Raw genomic sequence first — 24,735 nt, forward strand, 5'->3', positions numbered from 1 at the left:
ATGTCCTCAGCATAGCGAATGCTCCAGTATGTATCCATTCGCAGTTCCGCGCCGCAATGCGGTCTGTCAGTAGCTGCAGCTGGATACACTTCCCGCACACATGGTCGTCAGGGACACAGGAAGTGTCTCTGATTTCCCATATAGCGCAGGAGAAGCATGCCACGGGGCTGAGCTGTCCTGCCATGACTTACCCTTTAATTAATTTAAATTAATTTAAATGAAATGAAATCAAATCAAAACCACTAATTACACTACAATTAAATGATATACTCAAGGGCCCTTGGTTACTAGCACTCCGATGCACAACAGAGACCTTAGAAACTAGAACCACAAAAATTAAGACCTTCTAAATTTTATAAACTATTAATCTTAACTGTCAAACTATAGAGTAATATAAATACTCACCTGGCTGTACTCACCCAATCAGCTGCTTCCTCTTGCCCGTGTCACTTTTTGAATCGTGACGTGGCTCCGGAACGCCGCCGCCAGTCTGAGAGATTGGTAAGCCTCTGAAAGAAAGCCCGCGAAAGTGAGTTTAAGTACTCACTGTACCGCCGCTCTCTGCTCCTCCCGACACCGGCCCAAACGGGAGAATTAATAAGGAAAAACAGCACATTGTCTTACGGTCCTGGCATTAGTCAGCAAAAGTCACAAGTAAAGCTTTCTAATTTCCATTGCCAATGACAAAAGTATCTAAAAGGCTTGATCAGGTCTCCAAAATTCCTCTGGGGTTCTGCTGGTCGACTGGTGGAACGCCCAGGGAAATGGTGGAGACGGCCACTGTATCCAGGTGTTGCCTTGCAAAAGGCATAACTTCAGTCTGCTCCTTACAATGGCAAATGATGACAAGATGGTGGCTCATTATGCCAGGAGTTTTCATTCCTTAGGTTCACTAGGGACCCAGCATATCAGTGGCGACTGGTACGTTGAGCGAGGCGAGATGTAGTATATCCTAGGGTCTCGGCCAGCCAAGATATCTGGACCCACTTCCTCAGGATGAGGGGCACATAGTCAATGTCGGGGGAGGACTCTGCGTAACACCCCTCCCTATGGGCAGGCAGAGGCCAAAGTTTCTAGTGTAAGAAGTCACACAACACCAGGTTATAGTCCAACAGCTTTATTTGAAATCACAAGCTTTCGGAGCGCTGCTCCTTCTTCAGGTGAAGTGGAGAAATGCATAAAGACACAGCTTATATAGTCAGAGAATCATGTCAGATGTTTACAGGTAACCTTTCCAACTGCCATTTATCACACCTCGGCAGAGAGCTAATCACAGCAAAGGTGTGAATGGTGTCCAAACAGGTCAGTCAGGGAAACATTACATCAAAGAACAATGAGGTGGGGTCACAAGGGGTCAAATATTGCAGATACTGGGGTCTGTATGAAAAACAAAAAAAAGACAAAAAAACATTTTTTGGCTGGAAATCACAGCAGGTCCGGCCGCATCTGTGTAGAGAGAACAAGCCAATGTCGACTCGAGTCTGGATGACCCTGCATCAGGTGGGGTTACATGTAGCGTGACATGAACCCAAGATCTCGGTTGAGGCCGTCCTCATGGGTGCGGAACTTGGCTATCAGTTTCTGCTCGACGATTTTGCGTTGTCGTGTGTCTCGAAGGCCGCCTTGGAGAATGCTTACTCGAAGATCGGAGACTGAATGTCCTTGACTGCTGAAGTGTTCCCCGACTGGGAGGGAATACTCCTGACTGGCGATTGTTGCGCGGTGTCCGTTCATCCATTGTCGCAGTGTCTGCATGGTCTCGCCGATGTACCATGCTTCCTTTCCTGCAACGTATGAGGTAGGCAACGTTGGCCGAGTCACATGAGTATGTACCATGTACCTGGTGGGTGGTGTCCTCACATGTGATGATCGTATCTGTGTTGATGATCTGGCATGTCTTGCAGAGGTTGCTGTGGCAGGGTTGTGTGGTGTCGTGGTCGCTGTTCACCTGAAAGCTGGTCTCCTGACAAAGGAGCAGCGCTCCGAAAGCTTGTGATTTCAAATAAAGCTGTTGGACTATAACCTGGTGTTGTGTGACTTCTTACATTTGTCCACCCCAGTCCAACTCCAGCATCTCCACACCATGGCTACTATCGACACCACAAACTGCCGGCTCAAAGTGGAGAGGATCTCCAAGAAGTTCGCGCATATCGACACAGACATCAAGTTTCTACAGAGATGCAAGAAAGCAGACAAGATCCTGAAAGGACTACAGATCACGAACCCACTCAAGTCGACCTACAACACAGACTACGCTGAGAGACTCTGCCGTCGTACCTCCCGTACACTCCTCAACCATCTCGTACACCAGCTCTACAGCAGACGCCGCAACCTCGAAACCGAGACGGAGTCCATGTTCTCAGCCTGTGCTCAGGACACAGCAGACCAGCTACGAGACACCGCCAAACAGACGAGGCAACGGAACTACGCTGCCTACATGCACACCAAGAACAGGAAGCTTGAGAAACTCGGCATCACCAGCAGCAGCAACCAAGCCTCCCCTGGTACCACAGTTGAAACCACAGGGAAGTTCATCTTCAACCTGTCCGACTACACCCTTCAACCAGATGAAATTGAAGTTCTCAGCCGAGGGCTCAATTTCTGCCCCACCACCAAAATGGACCCCATCCATCTCGCGGCAGACACAGAGGAATTCATCAGGAGAATGAGGCTCCGGGAACTCTTCCACAAATCCCAAGATGTCAGCAGTGAACCCAATGAGACAATCAATGATCCGGAACAGCAGACAGAGGGATCCGCAGTGCAGCAACCGAAGAAATAGTCAAATTGGACCCCTCCGGAGGGTCGCTGCCCTAAGCTTGACATGTATGCTCAAGCTGTCAGGAGATGCATCAACGCCAGATTCATCAGCCGCACTCACAAGACAGTCCAGAATGTCACCCGAGCACAACGCAACACCATCCAAGCTCTCAAGACCAACCGCAACATCATCATCAAACCAGCAGACAAAGGAGGAGCCATCGTCATGCAGAACAGAACGGACTATTGCAAAGAAGCATACCGACAACTGGACAACCAGGAACACTACAGACAGTTACCCACAGATCCGACCAAAGAACACATCCGCCAACTCAACAGACTGATCAAGACCTTCGATCCAGACCTTCAAAGCATCCTACACGCTCTCATCCCACGTACTCCCCGCGTGGGAGACCTCTACTGCCTCCCAAAGATACACAAAGCCAACACACCTGGACGTCCTATCGTATCAGGCAACGGAACCCTGTGTGAGAACCTCTCTGGATATGTCGAAGGCATCCTGAAACCCATCGTACAGGGAACCCCCAGCTTCTGTCGCGACACTACAGACTTCTTACAGAAACTCAGCACCCACGGACCAGTTGAACCAGGAACACTCCTCGCCACGATGGACGTCTCGGCACTCTACACCAGTATCCCCCACGATGACGGCATCGCTGCGACAGCCTCAGTACTCAACACCAACAACAGCCAATCTCCAGACGCCATCCTACAACTCATCCGCTTCATCCTTGACCACAATGTCTTCACCTTCGACAACCAGTTCTTTACCCAAGCACACGGAACAACCATGGGGACCAAATTCGCACCCCAATACGCAAACATCTTCATGCACAAGTTCGAGCAAGACTTCTTCGCTGCACAGGATCTCCAACCAACGCTATACACCAGATACATCGATGACATTTTCTTCCTATGGACCCACGGCGAAGAATCACTGAAAAGACTACACGATAACATCAACAAGTTCCATCCCACCATCAAACTCACCATGGACTATTCCACAGAATCGGTTTCATTCTTGGACACATGAATCTCCATCAAAGACGGACACCTCAGCACTTCACTCTACCGCAAGCCCACGGACAACCTCACGATGCTCCACTTCTCCAGCTTCCACCCTAACCACGTTAAAGAAGCCATCCCCTATGGACAAGCCCTGCGAATACACAGGATCTGCTCAGACGAGGAGGAACGCAATGGACACCTACAGACACTGAAAGACGCCCTCGTAAGAACGGGATATGACGCTCGACTCATCGATTGACAGTTCCGACGGGCCACAGCGAAAAATCGCATAGACCTCCTCAGAAGACAAACACGGGACACAACCAACAGAGTACCCTTCGTCGTCCAGTACTTCCCCGGAGCGGAGAAACTACGCTGTGTTCTTTGCAGCCTTCAACATGTCATCGATGACGACGAACACCTCGCTAAGGCCATCCCCACGCCTCCACTAATCGCCTTCAAACAGCCGCCTAACCTCAAACAGACCATCGTTCGCAGCAAATTACCCAGCTTTCAGGACACCACACAACCCTGCCACAGCAACCTCTGCAAGACATGCCAGATCATCAACACAGATACCATCATCACACGTGAGGACACCACCCACCAGGTACATGGTACATACTCATGTGACTCGGCCAACGTTGTCTACCTCATACGTTGCAGGAAAGGATGCCCCGGAGCATGGTACATCGGCGAGACCATGCAGACACTGCGACAACGGATGAACGGACACCGCGCAACAATCACCAGGCAGGAGTGTTCCCTCCCAGTCGGGGAACACTTCAGCAGTCAAGGACATTCAGCCTCCGATCTTCGGGTAAGCATTCTCCAAGGCGGCCTTCGAGACACACAACGCAAAATCGTCGAGCAGAAACTGATAGCCAAGTTCCGCACCCATGAGGACGGCCTCAACCGAGATCTTGGGTTCATGTCACGCTACATGTAACCCCACCTGATGCAGGGTCATCCAGACTAGAGTCGACATTGGCTTGTTCTCTCTACACAGATGCGGCCGGACCTGCTGTGATTTCCAGCCAAAAAATGTTTTTTTGTCTGTTTTTTAGTTTTTCATACAGACCCCAGTATCTGCAATATTTGACCCCTTGTGACCCCACCTCATTGTTCTTTGATGTAATGTTTCCCTGACTGACCTGTTTGGACACCATTCACACCTTTGACTGCTGTGATTAGCTCTCTGCCGAGGTGTGATAAACGGCAGTTGGAAAGGTTACCTGTAAACATCTGACATGATTCTCTGACTATATAAGCTGTGTCTTTATGCATTTCTCCACTTCACCTGAAGAAGGAGCAGCGCTCCAAAAGCTTGTGATTTCAAATAAAGCTGTTGGACTATAACCTGGTGTTGTGTGACTTCTTACATTTGTCCACCCCAGTCCAACGCCGGCATCTCCACACCAAAGTTTCTAGATACATGGAACAGGCAAGTACGAGAGATGCACCTGTAATGATACTTGCACCCATCTGCCCTATGCCAATTAGATTCCCTTCCATATCACAAGCAGCAGCAGAGGCACTAGTGGTGGCACGATCCTGGCTTAAAAGCCAGCATCACTGAGGAATTTCAGCACCCAGAACTTTTCACAGAAAGCATCCAGACAGGAACATGGTGAAACAGAACACAAAGGTTATTCCACTCATGGGCAATTGGCCTGATCACCAGAGACACATTTGGCAACTTATGAGTATCAATGAGTCTCCACCAGATCCCAATTACAATGTGCCACAATCAAGCTTATGAATTAAGGTGCAGCACAAAATTTCAAAAGGTGCTTAGTGGTGCTAGTTAATGAGCAACATGATTGTACAGATGGAAGGAGAGGGATAGGCAACATTCCCGTCATGTAGGCTGTGCAGATTGGTCACTGTATATGAAATGAGGTCTCTGAGTAGACCATCAGAATCTACTATCCTTATTAAACCACCAAAGTAGTAGAAAAGCCTCCTTCTGAGGTCAAAACCCATGTTGAGCTTAGAGACAGAAAAAATACCTATTACAGGAGAAAAGATTGAAAAAGAGAAAGAGGACAACAAATGTATGCATGAACTGGTCATTCACACAAGTGGGATATTGATGACGGTGAATAAGGTGCTCTGATTTTCTCAACATTAAATGAAGATGCAAATGCCTCAGTGCACTACAGACTGTGCCAAGAATAACTGCCAGAGGGAAAACAAAAATAAATTTTAGTGGAGTGTTATCTTACCCACTGCAGTTTCAATAAAAGTTACTGCAATGCTACACTGTTTAATTGCATTTAAATAAACCAGTTTATTTTGTTCGGCAGCGTAATGAGTTTTTATTTAAAAAAGTACAGCCCATAGCAGTTTCGCAGTACCAAGTATTTAATTTGAGGGAAAGATTAGATAGTTTGCTTCTGAACATGCAAGATTACAAGTGACATTTCTCAGAATGTTAGAATAGAGTTGCACTTGCTAATCATCACACTGTCCCCAGTCACTTTAGGATGATGTGCTGAGCATGGGCTTGCTAATCTCCCCTCCCCTCAGGAAGATCAGTGAGACATTTATCCAGTGCCCAGTTACAGAACAAGACTGATGAAAGCTTAAGAACCAGTCTCTAGCCTGAGGGAAGTATGTAGCACAGGGAGACTTCACAAATGAGGAAAAAAAATCTAAAATGATCAATAGCTACCTTCCTTTAATTTTTTTGAATACTTTAACAGAAATAGAAGTACAGTGGAGTCTCCAAATATCAAGGTTGAAGGAACTTGAAAACTATGTTGATGTATCAAAACTTCTGAATATTTAAAAACTTTATATGAAATCTTTGATGTATTGAATTTTAAAATAGATACACTACATTTTTCAAAAGGAGATTAAATGCTTGCACACAAGTTCAGTTGTAGTCTAGAAAGTTTTGATGAATATAAACCATTTCTTTTGTGAGCTGTTCGGTGCTCAAATACATTTGGCTCTAATGATACCACAGCTTCTAAAATGTCCTTTTTCCTCAGCCGAGGATTCCCCTACACGGTGGTAGATAGTGGCCGTAACCGTATCCGTCCCATTTCCCACACTTGCACCCTCATCCCTTCTCCTCTCTCCCAGAACCATGATAGGGTTCCCTTCCACCTCACCAGTCTTTGCATTAGCTGGATTAACCTCTGCCATTTCCACCACCTTCAATACAATACCACATCTTCCTCTCCCCCTTCAGCATTCTGAAGGGACTGTGCCCTCTGTGGCAACCTGGTCCACTCCATTATCCCAAACACCTGCTCCCCTTCCACCAGAAGCTTCCCCCACAAGTGCAGTAGATGCAACACTAGCCCTTTCCAGTACCACTGTCCAGGGCCCCAAACACTCATTCAGGGTGATGCAGAAGTTTACTTGTACTTCTTCCAACCTAATATACTGTATTCACTGCTCACAATGCAGTCAACTCTATACAGGGAGACAAAACACAGATGAGGTGATCGCTTTGCTGAACACTTCTGTTACGTCCGCAAGTGCGATCTTGAACTTCTGATCACTTGCCACTTTAATTCTCCGTCCGAATCCCACATGGACCTCTCTGTCCTTTGCCTCCTGCACTGTTTTAATAAAACTCACGCAAGCTCGGGGAACAGCTCCTCATCTTCCTACTATGCACCTTACAGCCCTCTGGCCTTAACATTGACTTTAACAACTTCAGACTTTAACCACATATTCAATTTTCTCTCTGGCAGCAAGTAATGATAATGTAGGATGGGTGCACCAACGCATACAGGAGGGGGGGGGGGGAATGTTGTGGGCTGGTGTTTGGGATAGGGATTCCCCATCGGTACACAGGGAACCACCAGGGTAGTCGGCTCCACTGGTGTCAACTTGCCTTTTTATTGTCACACTCCCAGGCTACTGGAGCCTTCTTCGTTTTGCCAGATTTTCCATGCTCACCACCGCCCCCCCAATTTTGATGTAACCATTCACACATCCTCTGGGTCTTAGATAGGTATCTTTTATTTCTCTAACTTCTCACATTATTGCCCCCTTTTGTCTTACACTATCATTTCTGTTATTTAAAACTTGGTTCTAATGCTGTCACACACTGTCTCACTTGTTCATTGTACCTATCCTTACTAACTTTCAAAGGTTCCTGTCTCCCAGTGCTCCAAATTCAAAACCTTTGTTCTTATCTGTAAATCCCTTAATGACCATTCTTCACCCTAGCTCTGCAACTTTCTCCAGCCCTATGTCCCAGACTGCATCCTATGGTCCTCCAACTCCCAGGTGTTTCTCACTTGGGTGTCAGAGCTTTCAGCTGTCTAGATCAACCCTCTGGAACTCTCTCCCTAAATGTCTCTGCTTTGCCACTTCTCAGTCAATTTTTCTAATTGTCCTACTGCTTGGCCTTGTATATTTATTACATTAAATCTTCAAGTCGTTTTTACCTGATTTACAAAACAATAACCAAGTTTTCATATCGACACCCTCACATTTGCCAAATACAAAGATTTAAAGAAAGCAAGGTTACATTAAGATTGTTCTCCACAGAGATCAAAATACACTGGAAACAACTACAGCAGCGACACTAAACATATATACCATTAACACTTAAGTTCACATACATTTCTAATCATTGTGAAAGCGTAAAAGGCCTCAAGTTAACCTCTGGTTAAGTCCAGATCAAACTGGTACACTGACTCATTGTCTACGCCATTCTTAACAAACAGTGAACAAGGCATGAATGAGGCTTCAGTGGAACATTTTTATACTACGCTAGCTCATCACCCGTGCCGTTGCACACAGGGAATCAAGACAAAGTGTATTAAGTAAATCCAAGTACAAAGTTATCTCGATTTAACATCTACAATTATCTCCAGGTGAAGTACAGATGTAATTCAATTCCTATATTAATAGATTTAACAAATAGAAAGAAAAGCTTAAAATAAGCTGGAGTTGTAATATTCCTGAATTAATATTGATCAAGTCTATCATTATAAATTGAATTTGATTTTTCAATGATTCCTTCAAATTATTTAATACAGATAAGATATCTGTACCATAAAGTATTGCAGCTGTCAATGTACTCCCATTACTCAATTATTATACATATAAATGTAGATACTGAAGAGTGATCAACACATTCAAATTCATGCAATTAGGTCTTTCAACTGAATTTTATTTTCGATCCAAGGAATGCCATGGATTATAATACTCAATTTCAGAAGTTTTTTTTAAACCCAAGTACAAAGTTATTTCTATTTAACATCTACAATTATCATAGATCTGCAAGTAAATTGAAAGCTATCACTAATACGCAGCAAAGAATCAGTCAATTTCCACTGTGGAAAAAGTGGAGGAGGTCTGTGTTTTAAATCAAATTCTGGTTGTGCACTCGTGTACAGCAAGTTACTGTATCATACATATGTCACATAATGGCATAAATTTCCTTAACTGTAGGAAAATATTTTCCTCAACAACAAGTTCTTTGTTTCCTAAGACATCAAAGAATGTTGCTTCAAGTATATCTGCTCTGAATAAATGTCTAAATGTAAAACAGTGCAAATAACTAAGCCTGGATAACTATTTGCTCTACTTTTTTCTGAACCAATGGTTTTTGAAATATCCATTTTATGCTCGCTCTTTTCAAATGCCTGTATTTACACATTATTCTCAGCATTTAATTATACGTCTCTGAAACTTGCTGAATATCAGCAGAACAATCCTGTGACAGTGACATGGCTTAGCTGCGATTATGCAAGTACATTTTATTTCAGCGAATGCATGAAATTATCCAAGTTATATTCTGTGTCATATTGTTGCTGATCCCAAAGTTCTCCAAGGTTTTCCAAGATTGCTTTCACAGATGACTTCTCAGTGGATCCCGATCCCTTATCTTCTTGGCCATCCTTAAAAAAGTTTTAAAAAGTGTAACCAGAAATGGAGATACCTTGTTAAAACACATCACATATCAACTCGATCATAAGCACCAACCAGTAAGTAGCCCAATCCTTTAATTAAGCAGCAGTAGGTCAAGGTTCCTCCTATAATAGCACAAGGCAGTTTTACCTTCAGGGAGTGTTGCTGACTGCAGACACACAGTTTTCCATAAATTATAATTAAGTGTTCTGATCTCTGGAGACCCAATATTACAAACCCAAATTTTCATGGCCTTTGTGTTCTGCCATTGGATTAAGTGCCTCCTTCTGTTTTCCTAAATGCACAAAACCACTTTGTGCCCTTGCGTCACACTATTTCATAGAACAGCAATGGCTCTGCATTGATTCAGATCTCCTTTGACTGCTTTAAAAAAAAACAGAACTTTGTTGGAGGCGTTCAGGTTAGCGTATTGACGCTATCGTTAATTCAGACCTATGCCTATTGAGAGAGAATTTTTTTCCTCTTTACTTGCCTCCTCATTCTAACTTCCCAGCCCTAACCAGCATGTGTCACAACCTACAACTGTGTTATGACATGTTTTTCAAGCCACATCTGAAACAACCTCCAAGGGATCTACAGCAAAAGTGGTATAGAGATCATAGATATCTGTATGAATACTGCTCTCTCAAGATGCTAATATTAAGGTAAAAATGCTATAAAGGAGGTCAAATTTATGTTGAAGACCTTTCCTTCATAACAGAAAAAAATTAAAGCTCAGTAAAGCTCAATTTCTCATGATAAACTATTATCCTTTATCTAAATGTAAACTATTACTAACAAATTTCCATCCATGTTCATTTGGGATACAATTTAAATTATATCATACTGGTTCATTACAAGTCCCTATGGCTTTAATCCTTCTAGTAAGTGAACATTTAAGAAAAGCTGCTACTTTGGTTTGCTGAAGATGGTGATAAAATATGAAAACCCACATACAAAAAACATTGTCATCTGCCATCACAGGGGTCCTTAGCATACCTCAGGAAGTTTTACACTGGTGTTACACAAGATTTGCAGAATCATTACCCAGGGTTCTTCTCCTTATATAAAAATTGAAGAAGGAAAATCTAGATACATCTTATTTTGTTCAAAGTGTACCCTCTATTGCATTTTGAAAAAATATATTGCCACAAAAATACTTTGACTTGTTATTTTCTCACCTCCATGGAGACTCAGGAGGCCATGGCTCTTCACTGCTAGGCGCTCTAGTGATGTCACTAATGGAAGACTTATGTATTAGAGTAGGTCCATTGCTTGAACAAGCATGACCAATCAGGTACTGTTGGACCCCCACAGAAATATGCTCTAAATTTTAGAGTCAAAAACTTGTTTTGCGATATATAGCATTGGCAGGGAAATGAATGGCTCGGGCTAATCTAAAGGTGCAGCCCCCAAAGCAGCTGCATCTGTACTTCCTTTACTGGGCTACATGGAACACTTTCACCAAACGGGGCAGTAGCAGACAGATTATCTACTGCATGCACAGATCAACAGCTAGTTCAATAATTAAATAAAAATTTAAATTCTTGCTTCCGCATGAATGTGCTGAGCATCGGAATTCCAAAGACAAAAACGGAAAGCATTAATCTAGCATGTGGGTAACTGAGTGCTCCAGCAAGATTCAAAGCAATAGTTCACTGCATCACCAAAACTAGGTGATACTTTGCTGCAATTTGTGCACCTATAGCACAGTTTCTTAGGGTTAAGTGCGCACAAGCCATAGGCTAGTCTGAAGTTGCAGCCCCTTCTGTTTCCTATGGAGCTGCTCCACGGTGCACAGGGAACTTCCAGCCAGTGACATCGCGGGTGCAGCCTAGCAGAGGGAGAAAGAGAACTGACTTGATGGGTCACCAGGAAGGCAGTAAAATTCATGTTCTGACTTAAGATGGCAAAAAGAATTCTGGTATGTACATATAGTTTCTTCTATAAAAAAGGGGAGAACTTTGAAAGAGAGATTTCCCCCAGACTTTCTTTCCCCTTTAAATGTTATGTTCAATTTAATAGGTGTAAACAATACATTCTTTGCATGGAGAACAATTTAATATTTTTCTACTTTACCTTGTCAAGAGTGAATAAATCCAGAAGCTGGTCTGTCCCCATGCTCTGGAAACTTGCATTCTCTTGGCTAATGATAGTATTTGCAATGCTCATTTTAAACTTCTGTAATCCCATGATTTTCTCTTCTAATGTTCCTCTTGTTATTAATCGGTAAACATTAACAACTCGTTTCTGGAAAATAAAGAAAAAATGTTTAAATATTCAAATTAATGACTTTTCACCCAGGTTCCTGGGCTGCTAGAGCCTGCATCAGCTTGTCAGTTTTCCATGGTTATATTTCTACTTGTTTTACACCTTCCTGTGTCTTGTAAATATCTAATTTCTCTCATTATGCCTCATGTTTATATCACTTCAACCATTAAGCCAATTCCTGTTTCCAATTTAAGCACTTTACAGGTCATTCTATTTCTTCTTTCGTGTGTTTCCATCTGCATGCATTTTCTTTCCTTCCCTTTACCTTTATTCTATTCCTTTTAAATGTTGTTCATCTGTAACATCTTCCAATGCTGATGAAGGGGCCACACTTGAAACATTAACTTGCTTGTTCTCTTCACAGATGCCAACTGACCGGAGTGTTTTGAGCATTTTCTGTTTTTGTTTAAGGACTATTTTTTCTCAATTTTATTTGTATTCAGTGGAATGTCAGTTGAGACAGGCCAAAGTCAGCGTATTCAAATGAACAGGTAAGTCACAACCAACAAAGCAAATCACTTCCTAAGCCAGAATCAGTCAAGCGCATAGCAATACTCAGGCAGCAGAGTTAGGCAACACCAGGAACTTTGCAACAAAGATGTTGTAGACCAGAGTCAGTTCGATTGAGGTCCTCTAAAAACTGAGTATAACTGTATAATCTGAAATATTGGTTCCAGAGCTTAGAACATTAAGACTTATGCTTTAAATTGTTAAAAATATAGTTTTATGTGGGGAACCTTGATGGTAGTGGGGAAGGAATAGAGAAGATTGCTTTTCATTAAAAGCACTCGCTATTCTCACCTACAATGACTTCAGTTCCATCAGTCTAGGCTGGATTCCAACACAATTCAAAATAGACTGCATTCTAACCCATTGCAGCATTCACTCAGTTAAATTTGTATTTTTATGGCCGTCAGAACTTTCAATATTGAACCTTTAATATTGTTCTGTAAAAACTTAACTTTTGCATGCTGCTCAAACTGCTCTCCCTACTAACTATACTGCTTGCTTTTCTGTGATCAATCCCACTTTGCCCAGCAACAGGCTAGAGCCAACAGCGGCAGAGCAAAAGGGGCTGATGATGTTAGTGTCTCCTCACTTGATGAGCAGAAGGGGGAAATTACACACCATTGTAGACTGGCCAGATCAAACACATTACAGAGCATCAGATGAAGTATTTAAAAGTGAACTAATAAGAGGAAATCCAAATTTTGGGAATTCCTGAAATATTACTCTGCTGGTTTCATCTGTAATAAGAGGAGCACTTTGAAGTGCTTCTCTGAGTTAGTATGTTAGTATTGAGAAGTTCTCCGTGTAACAGGATGATCGACAGGTACGGCAAGGTACACCTTGCTGCACTGCAAAATTAGCCCTGGTTACTTCGCATCTGTGGAATTAGAACAATGTTGGCTACAATTAATTGATCAACTATAGGGGAGCAAATGTTCATTAAAAAAAAAGTGCAAGGCCACCGGAGGACTTAATGTGTTTCCATGCAAGGTTTCATCCAGGTTGCTCAAAACTCAAATTCTATTGAGACATTTTAATGGAAATGCTAGGCAGCTCCAATCATGAGATTTAGAAACATGCCCTCCACAGCTCTCAGTACTAGACTGTTAAAGAAAATTCATGAATTTGTTAACACCATCTCTTGTGGGTGAATAATTATCCACCTCAAATACTTTCAGATAGACATGATCTCTACACTAATGTGACAAAAGTAGGAACTTCTGTCTTTAGTTTTACATCATTTCAAGCAGATTGGGAATTAAAACTCAGACTGTTATCTTAACTCAATACAAATTGGAAGGCAAGAGACAACCAAGGGAAAGATTTTTTTGATCTGGGATCAGTTAAGAAAATGACTTTGCTGGCTGAAATAGATGTTTAAAATATTAATACAGGCAGCCTGACAGGCTGGGATGTAGTTTCCATTGTAGTCCACGTGTGAAAACCAGTTTGGAAATATGAGGTTTGTCAGACAGAATATTTTTCTTCAAGATTGATTGCTGATTCGTATTGAGAACACTGCAAGTACTCCCCAGCCTTCCTCTTTGAATGGTTTCAAATCATTTTTTGTTAATGTTTTGTGAATGGGCCTGTAGCTCCCTGGGTCACAATCAGTTGCGCTTTTGCACAAGGTTTGCTTGCTTCTAGCCTGCAAAATCTCACCAATGCCCAAAAATTCATTCATCATCACATTTACTATGAAAATTTCCATCACAACCTTCCATCTAACTCGGGGGTTTTTATTAGTCTAAATTTCTTAAATTTATCAAGTATCTCTGGCACGCAGGCTTCAAATTCCTCTAGGATATTGGGGGGGGTGGGTACTACAAAAATTGGATAGCACCTTAGTGGCATCCTCTTTAATGAATACTTCTAGAAAATATTAATTTACTATTTTAACTTTTACTTCTTCAGTTATAGCAACACGTTTCATCTTTTCGAATTTCATCTTCCTAGCTATTATTTAATTGTTATGATACTGCAAGAATGTCTAGTGATTTCTCAGCATCTTTTGCTACCCTCATCTGTTGGTTGCTACTCGCACTAGCAAAAACAGTGATGGAAGCAGAATTAATAATAGTTTTTAAAAGTGGATCAACATTTGGGGGATAAAATGGGTTCGGAGAACAGACAGTGGAATACGACTAAGTGGATAGTTGTTTGAGAGTTAGCACAGGCACAATGGGCCCCATCCTGTGCTGTAAAATTCTGTTTCTATGATGTCCTATGGTGTCTCTAATGCAGGAAACAAATTGAAGGACCCAAGGTTATACTGTATCTAGATTAATATCAGAAGACACGCAAGTTGGCATTTGTCAAGCATGTTTGAATAAGTATACACATTCCTGTTCACTGGATTAGGTTATAATTTAATCATTATTTTAACATTCCTTCAAAATATGGACCCTCGTATAAAATAAATTTATTCTCAACTTGCACATAAATATTAATTCTCCAACTTTATCGCTCTATAGAGGTGAATCTTTATTGCATGGTATTGGGAGTATTTTGCATAATTTGTTCCAAAGAATGTTCTTGCAACACATTGTTACTTTCTTTGGCTCCCCAAAGTGCAGTAACATCTAATTAAATGCCTGCACTGTTTCAAGCAATTACATAATATCATAAAAAATCTGATAGCCTTCAATGTTTTATGATACAACCCAACAGCTTTAAAGTACATTAAAGAGCACATTACCTGTCCAATACGATGAGCTCGATCCATTGCTTGCAGATCACGCATTGGGTTCCAATCATGCTCCACAAACACTACTGTATCCGCTCCAGTGAGATTAAGACCTAGGCCACCCACGTGGGTGGTTAACAGCAAGACATCTATAGAAGGGTCATTATTAAACCTAATGACATACAAATATATAAATGTTTAATTAGTACATATAATCCAACAAGATGTATTTCATGCTATATTCACAGTTGTGCTTAAAATATTTTGTTCAAAAGCAAAATTACATTGGCCCAGAAATTCAGGTCTCCATGGGTGAGTGCGCACGGGGTACTCACCCGTAGGCCCAATGGAAGTGCCGGTTTCGTGCATGCACTGCATATGCGTGGGAAACCGGAACTTCCGTTCCCTTGAAAGAAGGGGTTCAGAGGTGGAACGCGTGCGCCGGAGAGGCAGCGCGTGCGCATTGAACTTGCGTTTTTTCCAGGTTTTTCCGGGAGAGTAAGTCTCCAGCAGTTACACATATAAAGCAAGGCCTGCTTTTAACAAGGTAAGTGGTGAATTAATTAAAATTAAAACATTTTTTCCCCCATAGGTTTATTATTTTAAAATACTTTAAGGAAAGGTAAGTTTATTTTTAGCCCCGTTAGAAAATGTAATTAATTTTTTCAAAAATTTAAATTGTTTAAAATAGTTATTTTATATAATTTATAGTTATTTTAAAAATGTGATTTAAAATTTTTTTTATTTGAAGTTTGTGATTTTTGGGGCTTATAGTATTTATGGTTTTGACAGCTCTTCCTGTCAATTTTATGAATGGGCATTTCCCTGCTACCACTGGCTCTCCATGGCCCACGTGATCCCAGGGGACGCATCGAATTAACTGCGCCCCTGGGATACGCAAGCACTGCGCGCCGGCAGTTGGAGCAGGCCCAGGATTGGAATCCCACGCGGAGCCACAGGATAGGAGTGAAAATCCTCACTGATCTTTTTCTTCCCTTGTCTAGGGTGCTGAAGCTAATTGTAGCACACTAGGTGGCCAAGACCAACTAACTTAGTACAAACCAGGGATGGAAACTGGAATCTTCTGGTCTGTGTATTCTATAGGCCACCAACTAGTGTGAAGGATATAGAGGAGCAAATTTGCAGGGAAATTACAGAGAGGTGCAAGAGCTATAGAGTAGTGATAATGGGGGACTTCAACTATCCTAATACAGACTGGGACAGTAATACTGTAAAGGGCAGAGGAGGAAGAATTTGAGGTGTGGTCAAGAGAACTTTCTTGATCAGTACGGTTCCAGCCCAATGAGGAAGGAGGCATTGCTGGATCCGGTTCTGGGGAATGAGGTGGGTCAAGTGTCAGTAGGGGCACATTTAGGGAACAGTGATCATAGTATCATAAGGTTTAGATTAGCTATGGAAAAGGACAGGGAGCAATCTAGAGTAAAAATATTGGAGGGAGGCCAATTTCAGTGGGTTGAGAATGGATCTGGCCCGGGTAAATTGGAATCAACGATTGGCAGGCAAAACTGTAATCAAACAATGGGGTGTCTTTAAAGAGGAGATGGTTCGGTTACAGTTGAGGTAATTCCCACGCGGGGGAAAGGTAGGGCAACCAAAGTCAGAGCTCCCTGGATGACGAAAGAGATAGACAGTAAGATGAAGCAGAAAAAGGGGGTGTATGACAGATGTCAGGTTGAGAATACAAGCGAGAACCAGGCTGAATATAGAAAGTTCAGAGGCAAAGTGAAAAAGGAAATAAGAAGGGCAAAGAGAATGAGAATAGATTGTCAGCTAACATAAAAGGAATCCAAAAGTCTTCTATAGGCATATTAAATAGTAAACGGGTAGATTTAAGGTGATTGGCAGAAGAACCAAAGGCGACATGAGGAAAAACTTTTTTACGCAGCAAGTGGTTAAGATCTGGAATGCACTGGAGGTAGATTCAATCATGGCTTTCAAAAGGGAATTGGATAAGTACCTGAAGGAAAACATTTTGCAGGGAAAGGGCAAGGGAGTGGGACTAGCTGAAGTGCTCTTGCAGAGAGCTGGCACGGGCTTGATGGGCTGAATGGCCTCCTTCTGTGCTGTAACCATTCTATGATTCTATGTGTGGCCTATTGCAGGACACTGTGTACTTAACCACTAAGTCATGGGAGCCCTTACACCAAGTGTCATTACACTGCAGCTATCAGTTTTTAGGTATCTTGCCTACCTTGCCACAATGGAATGTCTCTGGCCTGCAGGCACGCTGCCATCCAGTCTTAAGTAAGTAATACTTGACATCTGAGGTTTGAGCAAATCATGTTCTACAATGTCCAACATGCTCTTCAATTGACAGAAAATGAGAACTCTATGTTGAGCTACAACAGACTCAGTACCATTTTCTGAAGCTCCACTATTGCCAAGTCCACAGTCAAGCAGCAACTAGAAAAAATAAATTAATTATAGAATATAATTTTTTTACCCAGTCACAGAATCAGTCATTTCAAAAGAGCATGAATTCAATGTGGGAAATTGAACAAAAGTAGAATGTCATGGTAACATGTTGAGGACTCGGTCTTCAACCTTCAAGTCTTTCAAACTCATCTGCCTTCATGAAGCAAATTCCTTCGGTCCTGCACCTTGGCTAGGTTTAGATAAAAAGTAGTAAGCCAGCAAGTATATTGAGAAAGATAAGAAAAACGGTCAGGTAACATTTGTAGCAGACAATCCCGATTTCACAATTAAGTGGGTTGGGTGGGGATGCGGGGTTGCAGGAATGTAGCTTAAGGAGACACCAGAGCCTGAAAAAGGTGGAAAATAATCACATTTTCCAAATCATTCCAGCAAATCCTAGTAATGATTTTAAAATTAGTGAGGCACTGCTATTCCTCTTCCAAATGATGACAATTTAATCCAGGACCTCTGTTAACACCAGGTTCTGTATGGCACTTGAGAGTAGCAGAGTTAACTAATGTATACTCTGTACACTTTCTCCTTCTCTAACCACCACCCCGCAACTGGCCTGCTTCATTTAGGAGGTGTGCGCGCGTGTGGTGGGGTGAAAAAAAAAAAATCACATTAAAATCCTGTGTGCAACTCCTTGGTATACAATTTCAGAACCATTTGCACAAAGTTTTTAAATAGCACTAAAATATTTTTAAGGACTACTAGTGTAATTTAAAAGTACTTCAAATTGGTCTCGACCAATAATCATCTCCAAGCACAATGCAACACAAGTCCAAAGGAAAAGACAGTACTAAATTTCAAACAATACCTGCTTTAAAGCAGAGAGCTTTGGAGCATGCTGAATATCATGAAGAGATGAATTTTGAGTAGCAAGCTGGTCTAGAATATGCTGAAATTCTGGATGTTGTGAAGTCAGTACCAGTGCTGGATGATTGCAGAGTTTCCTCAAGTACTGTAAAGCCTAGAAACAAAGAGTCAATTCAAATATGCTACCATGTTTTCCCTTTACTATCATTGCTTCTGTAAATCTCAGAATCAAAATGTTGCATCGGAATATTTATGTAGTCGTTTGCTTTTGACATTTCATTGAATATTTTGGGCTAAAAATTCAGTTTGGGGCGCCAAGCTCGCCTGGGCGCCGGAATTACCGCTGCGCGCGGAGCCACTTGCAACATCGGGATATTCAGTTTCAGCGCCCCAAGTGGAATCCGGCCGCTAAACAAGGCTTCGGCGCCCCGCTTGGGGCGCTGAAACTGAATATCGGCGCGCAAAGTGCCGCAGCGCCACCCGCTGCGGCACGGCAGGCTGCGGTACTGCAGGCCTGCCTCCCACTGTTAAGGGGGAGGTGCCTGCAACAGCACGATCCCCGCTCGCGAGTGCCGGCAAATGAGCCCGGCACCAAGGAGAAGTGCCGGGCTCTCGGGAAACAGCCGGCAATGCCGCGGGGGGGGGGGGGGGTGTGTGTGTAGGAGGCCGGGGACGGAGGTGCGGGCAGGCGGCCGCCGAAAAAGCGGCCAGCTGCACCTCCACCTTAACTCGCCCCACTACCGCCACAGGTAGGCCCGTGTACCGGTCGGTCGCTATTTGCGGCCGGCGCGGAGGAGGCGGGCGCGACCAAATATGGCCAGCGGGGCGATAGCGGGGCGCTGTGCACACCGATGACGTCATCGGTGGCGGCGCAGCGCTACAGGCTAATGCCGCCATTAGCGCTCTGCTAAATATCGCGGTAGGTGTGGCCAGTGGCGCAAAAGCCACTTAGTGCCCTCTTTGGGCGCAAACTGGTGGCGCAGGCCACTGAATTTCTAGGCCTTTCTCTCTAAATTTATTATGCAGCAGACACTTCCTGTGCTTACAGGAAGGTTACACCACATTATGTTAGTTTTAAGCTGTAAAGTATGTATACGGTATGTATACTTACCTTTATGTCCTCTTAAAGCTGGATGGCAATATATTTCACAGTGCCACCTGCTTCATGAAGCTCTCCTGTTTCTCAGTGCACTCGCCCCCAATTCTCACACGCAACTTCAGCTGCCTGTCCTCACCTTGCCCGTTGCTCCCCGCACTGCTATCTTCAGCCTCAGCCAATAGGTTTTCTACCTCATTTCCCCTCCCCACCATAGACCTCCTGCCACCTCTTCACCGGTTTCCAACACCAGAGAGCTGGGAAACTGGCCGTTTAATTTTTGAAGAGTTAATTTTGTTATAACGTACAGTCAACAGCAAAGCTAGTAGGGTGGGGGAGAGAGGCAGAAGACGTTACAGCAAGGGTGGGATGATGGAATGGGGAGAGGACAGGAGGCAAAAAGAGAAGAGCAGGGAAGGATCAAGGTGCAGGGAGGGGAAGAAGATGCAGCAAAGGTGGAGGAGAGAAGAGCGCGAGAAAGAACACGATAAAAATCATAACAGACTATAGTGATTACACATCTTATACTCAACTTCAAAAAGCATATTAAGTTGAGGGGCAAAAGGTGTCTTTTCCAATCCCAATTTGAGATCTTCAAAAGAGAGTTTAATTTCAAAAGCAAGCAAAACCTCTTAATTATCATTTGTGTTTTGTTGCTAATTAGAAAATGTAAACATTCTAATTCTAACATGAGAAAGAGAGAACACGAGAGGGAGCGCGAAAGAGATCACGCATGCGAGAGAACAAAAACAAGGGTGTGAGAGAGTGTGAGCGAGGCAGTAAGAGCGCGAGAGACGGGCACACACACACTTCCAGGAACCAATCACAAAACACCAAATTTAATGTTCGTAAAGATCTCACGGAAAGTTACAAACCAGTACTGCCAGACTCAGACCTCCACCATATTTAGTAGGATGAGGCCCATGTTTTCACCCTCCCCTCACTACTGGCAGGCACCAGTAAGCCAAATCCCACATTTCATCCAAGTTCTGTCAAATCACAGGTTCCCTCCCCATATCGCCATATGACAGTAGTCCTAGCACACTGCTGCTAAAGCCCAAAACAGTCCAGAGTGCTACTAAAATGCAGGGCCACCCCTAGTGTAGCTAAACACCACACCCCTCATCTAGTACAGCTAAATACTAGAGCACTAAAATTCCAGACAGGAAGAGGTCGGTGATGTTTTCTTGATAGGAGACAATCATGTTAAACTTTAAATCTCTCTTCCCAGGCCTTTAGCAACTCTAGATGCCAGGGATGCACAGGTGTCATTTGTACCAATGTTGTTAGGACGTAAACAGAAGAAAATACAGCACATGATATAGTTTCCTCATTTGCATGGCCCCATAATACGCCCGTGCTCAGATCCACCAGACTGCACTCCTTCTCCATCAACAAGCATTTACGCATCACCTTTAATATGCAAAAACATCCCCAGGTGCTTCACAGATGCATAAGGAAACAAATGGACCCTGAGTAGGAGGGGTGAGAAAAAGCTTGGCTAGAGTTGAGTTTGCAGGAGGGTCATAAATGGAGAGAAAGGTAGAGAGGCAGAGAGGGTTAGGGAGAGAATCTTAGTGTTGGGCCTAAGCAGCTGAAGGCATGGCTGCCAAAGGTGGGGCAATGCACAAGAGGCTGGAGTCAGAGGAATGGTGAGTTTGGGGGAGGTGGATTTTAGCACCAGGAGGTTTTAGAGATAGGGAGGGGTGAGGCCATGGACTGAATTAAACATAAGAATGAGAATTTTAAATCGGAGGTGTTGGGGGGAGTGTCAGCCAATGTAGGTCAGTGAGCACAGGGGTGATGGTGAGAAGGACTTGGTGCGAAATAGGATACTAGTAGCAGAGATTTTGATCAGCTGACATTTATAGACGGTGGAGGATGAGAGGCCAGCCAAGAAAGCATTGGAATAGCCGAGTCTGGAGGTGACAAAGGCATGGATGAGGGTTTCAGCAGCGGATGAGCCGAGGTAAGGATGGAGACAGGCAATGTTACGGAGGTAGAAGTAGGGAGGCTTTCTGATGAGAGGGGATGGGGGTCAGAAACTCAGCTTGGGGTTGAGTAGGTTGCTGAGGTAGTGAACAGTCTGATTCAGCCTAAGACAGTGGCCAACAAGTGGGATGAAGCATGTTGCCTACATCCAAAGACAAAAAAAAGAGGAAAGTGACAGAAAAAACTATATAAAAAGGGTTAAATGTTAACATGTTATTGATTTGGCCTCAGCCCCAGGAACTCGTCTGATCCCGCTTCAACCAGATGAACACTTCTGCTCTTAGTCTCAGCCCCTGGACTTTAGCATGCTATTACTGAGGAACAAAACTGAACCCATTCAATCATTTTGGGCCTCATGTTTCACCCTATCACACTCCATCTCGTCGTTCACCAAATTGCTCCACTCCTCAATAACTATCCAATACTCTGCTTCCATTCCTGTGCTGCATTCCTTAACTTGTATCCAAGCCTACCCATGAGCAAAGTCACATGAGGTCTACTAGTTATTAAAATGAAATAATGGCATTCAAATGCTTCAATGTGTGAATTCACAGCTTTAAAAAAGTGTGTTCTCGCTCAGGCCAACATCCCCAGCATCGAAGCTTTGACCACGCTCAATCAGCTCTGATGGACGGGCCACATCGTCCGCATGCCCGATACGAGACTCCCAAAACAAGCGCTCTACTCAGAGCTCCGACACGGCAAGAGAGCCCCAGGTGGGCAGAGAAAACGCTTCAAGGACACTCTCAGCCTCCTTGAAAAAGTGCAACATCCCCACCAACACCTGGCCCAAAACCGCACGAAGTGGAGGAGAAGCATCCGGGAAGGCGCCGAACACCGAGTCTCTTCGCCGGGAGCAAGCGGAAGCCAAGCGCAAACAGCGGAAGGTGTGCACGTCAATCCAAGCACCCCACCCACTCGCCCCTTCAACCACCATCTGCCCCACCTGTGACGGAGACTGTAGGTCCCGCACTGGACTCATCAGTCACCTGAGAACTAATTGTTAGTGTGGAAGCAAGTCATCCTCGGCTCTGAGGGACTGCCTAAGAAGAAAAAAAGCATGGCTAGATGAAGTCTGATGTTTTACTCTGCATATTGATCCACCGGTCACAATGCAGGAACAGAATAGTCTGTAGGTTATTAAGGTGTTTGGAGGCAAAGCCTTATATGAGCATCTATTACTTCCATCAGTAGTTTAGTAATCCAGAATTGATCCAAAGCAAACAGCAAACTAAATGTAATGTACTTAACTCTTTCAGAACTAGACCGACCTAGTATTAGCCTCAAGTACAGCTCTGTTTGGTGTCAAGAACCTGGGAGAATCTCAAGAAAAACATTTACCTGAAATACATGTCCAGTAGCCTTCAGTTTAGGTTTTTCATTTTCTTCCGAGAGTGTACCTGTAGATATTGTTTCTTCAACGTCACACTTAGCACGAGATTTGGCAAAATCTTCATATAGTTGTACCTATAAATAAAAGATTATAGTGTCTAAGTGAACATAAGACAGCAAGGAACAAGAAAATATCATTGGTCCATCAAACATATTTGTCCTACAGAACATTCTCCATTTTGGTAGGTCATTTCAAAAATCATCTACATTTCTTGTGAAATTATTTATAGTCCTCAGTTTTCTCACCATGATTTCCAAACAATTTTCCTGGATTTCTTAAGCTTTCTACTCAGTATCTGATTAAATTCAGGTCACATCTAAATTGTTGACGCAAAATATTAGGTGTCTTTTTTCATGATATATCTGTAATATTACAACATACCTGTAAAGTACTGAGATTACAGTAATAGTCTTGAATAATCTTGGGTGGAAGATCCTGAAGGACATCTTCCTTCATTCTGCGAAGCAGGAATGGAAGTACTTGTCGATGTAATGCTTCCATTGCAAGAACACCTATGGTATGTGCATTGCATAATGGACAATGTTAGTTAAAAATCAGCAATTCAGAGTAATGCACGAATAGGAAATTGAAATCGGAAATCTCACTACACAGAATTACTTTAATACATTCATTACTATCTTTATCAATCAAAAACATTGATAGTCATTACAACAGCTTGAAGATGATGAAAATAATAAAATTATAAACTATCAATTGAAGCACTCATTTAATAAACAAGTTTTAAAGTGAAGTACTTTCATATACTTCATTACTTTCATATACTTGATTTAAAAAAGAATGCCAATTTATTTGAACATTAAATGTACTATTTTGTTGTCAAGGGCAATTTTTGAAAAAATAAATTTCAAAAAACTTCACTAGTGCAACTCCAACCTGTATCTACATCTCTTCCAAAACCCCATTTGCAAGAGACACAAGAGAGGCAAGGATTAATCAATGATAGTCAGCATGGCTTTGTCAGGGGGAGATCATGTCTAACCAATTTGATTGAATTTTGAGAGGGGGTGACTTGGTGTGTGGATGAGGGTAGTGCAGTTGATGTAGTCTACATGGACTTCAGTAAGGCTTTTGACAAAGTCCCACATGGGAGACTGGTCAAGAAGGTAAGAGCCCATGGGATCCAGGGCAATTTGGCACATTGGATCCAAAATTGGCTTAGTGGCAAGAGGCAGAGGGTGATGGTCGAAGGTTGTTTTTGTCACTGGAAGCCTGTGTCCAGTGGTGTACCGCAGGGATCGGTGCTGGGTCATTTGCTGTTTGTAGTGTACATTAATGATTTAGATATGAATGTAGGAAGTATGATCAGTAAGTTCGCAGATGACACGAAAATTGGTGGAGTGGTAAATAGCGAGGAGGGAAGCCTCAGGCTACAGGTTGCTCAGATGGGCAGAACAGTGGCAAATGGAATTTAACCCTGAAACGTGTGAGGTGATGCATTTTGGGAGGACTAACAAGGCAAGGGAATACACAATGAATAGTAGGATCCTAGGAAGGACAGAGGATCAGAGGGACCTTGGTGTGCATGTACATAGATCCCTGAAGGCAGCAGGACAGGTACATAAGGTGGTTAAAAAGGCATATGGGATACTTATATTCTATGCCTCGGCTGATGAAGACAAGAGCAGGGAGGTTATGATGGAGCTGTACAAAACGCTAGTTAGGCCACAGCTGGAATACTGTGTGCAGTTCTGGTCGCCACACTATAGGAAGGATGTGATTGCATTGGAGAGGGTGCAGAGGAGATTCACCAGGATGTTACCTGGCTGGAGCGCTTCAACTATGAAGAGAGATTGGACAGGCTGGGGTTGTTTTCCTTGGAGCAGAGAAGGCTGAGGG

The 24,735-nt window shown here is 43.1% G+C and overlaps 1 protein-coding gene across 1 annotated transcript in view; it reads right to left on the reverse strand.

Annotated features, from left to right (window-relative positions):
• Positions 1-6,457: 6,457 nt before the first annotated feature.
• btaf1 (BTAF1 RNA polymerase II, B-TFIID transcription factor-associated) overlaps positions 6,458-24,735 on the reverse strand; it is a 111,461-nt gene continuing 93,183 nt past the window's right edge. The window contains exons 31-37 of the mRNA XM_085996134.1: positions 23,260-23,390; positions 22,827-22,952; positions 18,399-18,551; positions 17,355-17,566; positions 15,155-15,314; positions 11,755-11,925; positions 6,458-9,665 (exon numbers count right to left, since the gene is read on the reverse strand). Of these exons, the coding sequence (XP_085852260.1) occupies positions 9,525-9,665; positions 11,755-11,925; positions 15,155-15,314; positions 17,355-17,566; positions 18,399-18,551; positions 22,827-22,952; positions 23,260-23,390 (1,094 nt within the window). The 3' untranslated portion in view covers positions 6,458-9,524. The remainder of the gene's footprint in view (positions 9,666-11,754; positions 11,926-15,154; positions 15,315-17,354; positions 17,567-18,398; positions 18,552-22,826; positions 22,953-23,259; positions 23,391-24,735) is intronic.

The sequence above is a fragment of the Somniosus microcephalus genome, chromosome 8 (assembly GCF_052327205.1).
Source record: "Somniosus microcephalus isolate GS21.2 chromosome 8, FLI_Smic_1.0, whole genome shotgun sequence".
Lineage (NCBI taxonomy): Eukaryota > Metazoa > Chordata > Chondrichthyes > Squaliformes > Somniosidae > Somniosus > Somniosus microcephalus.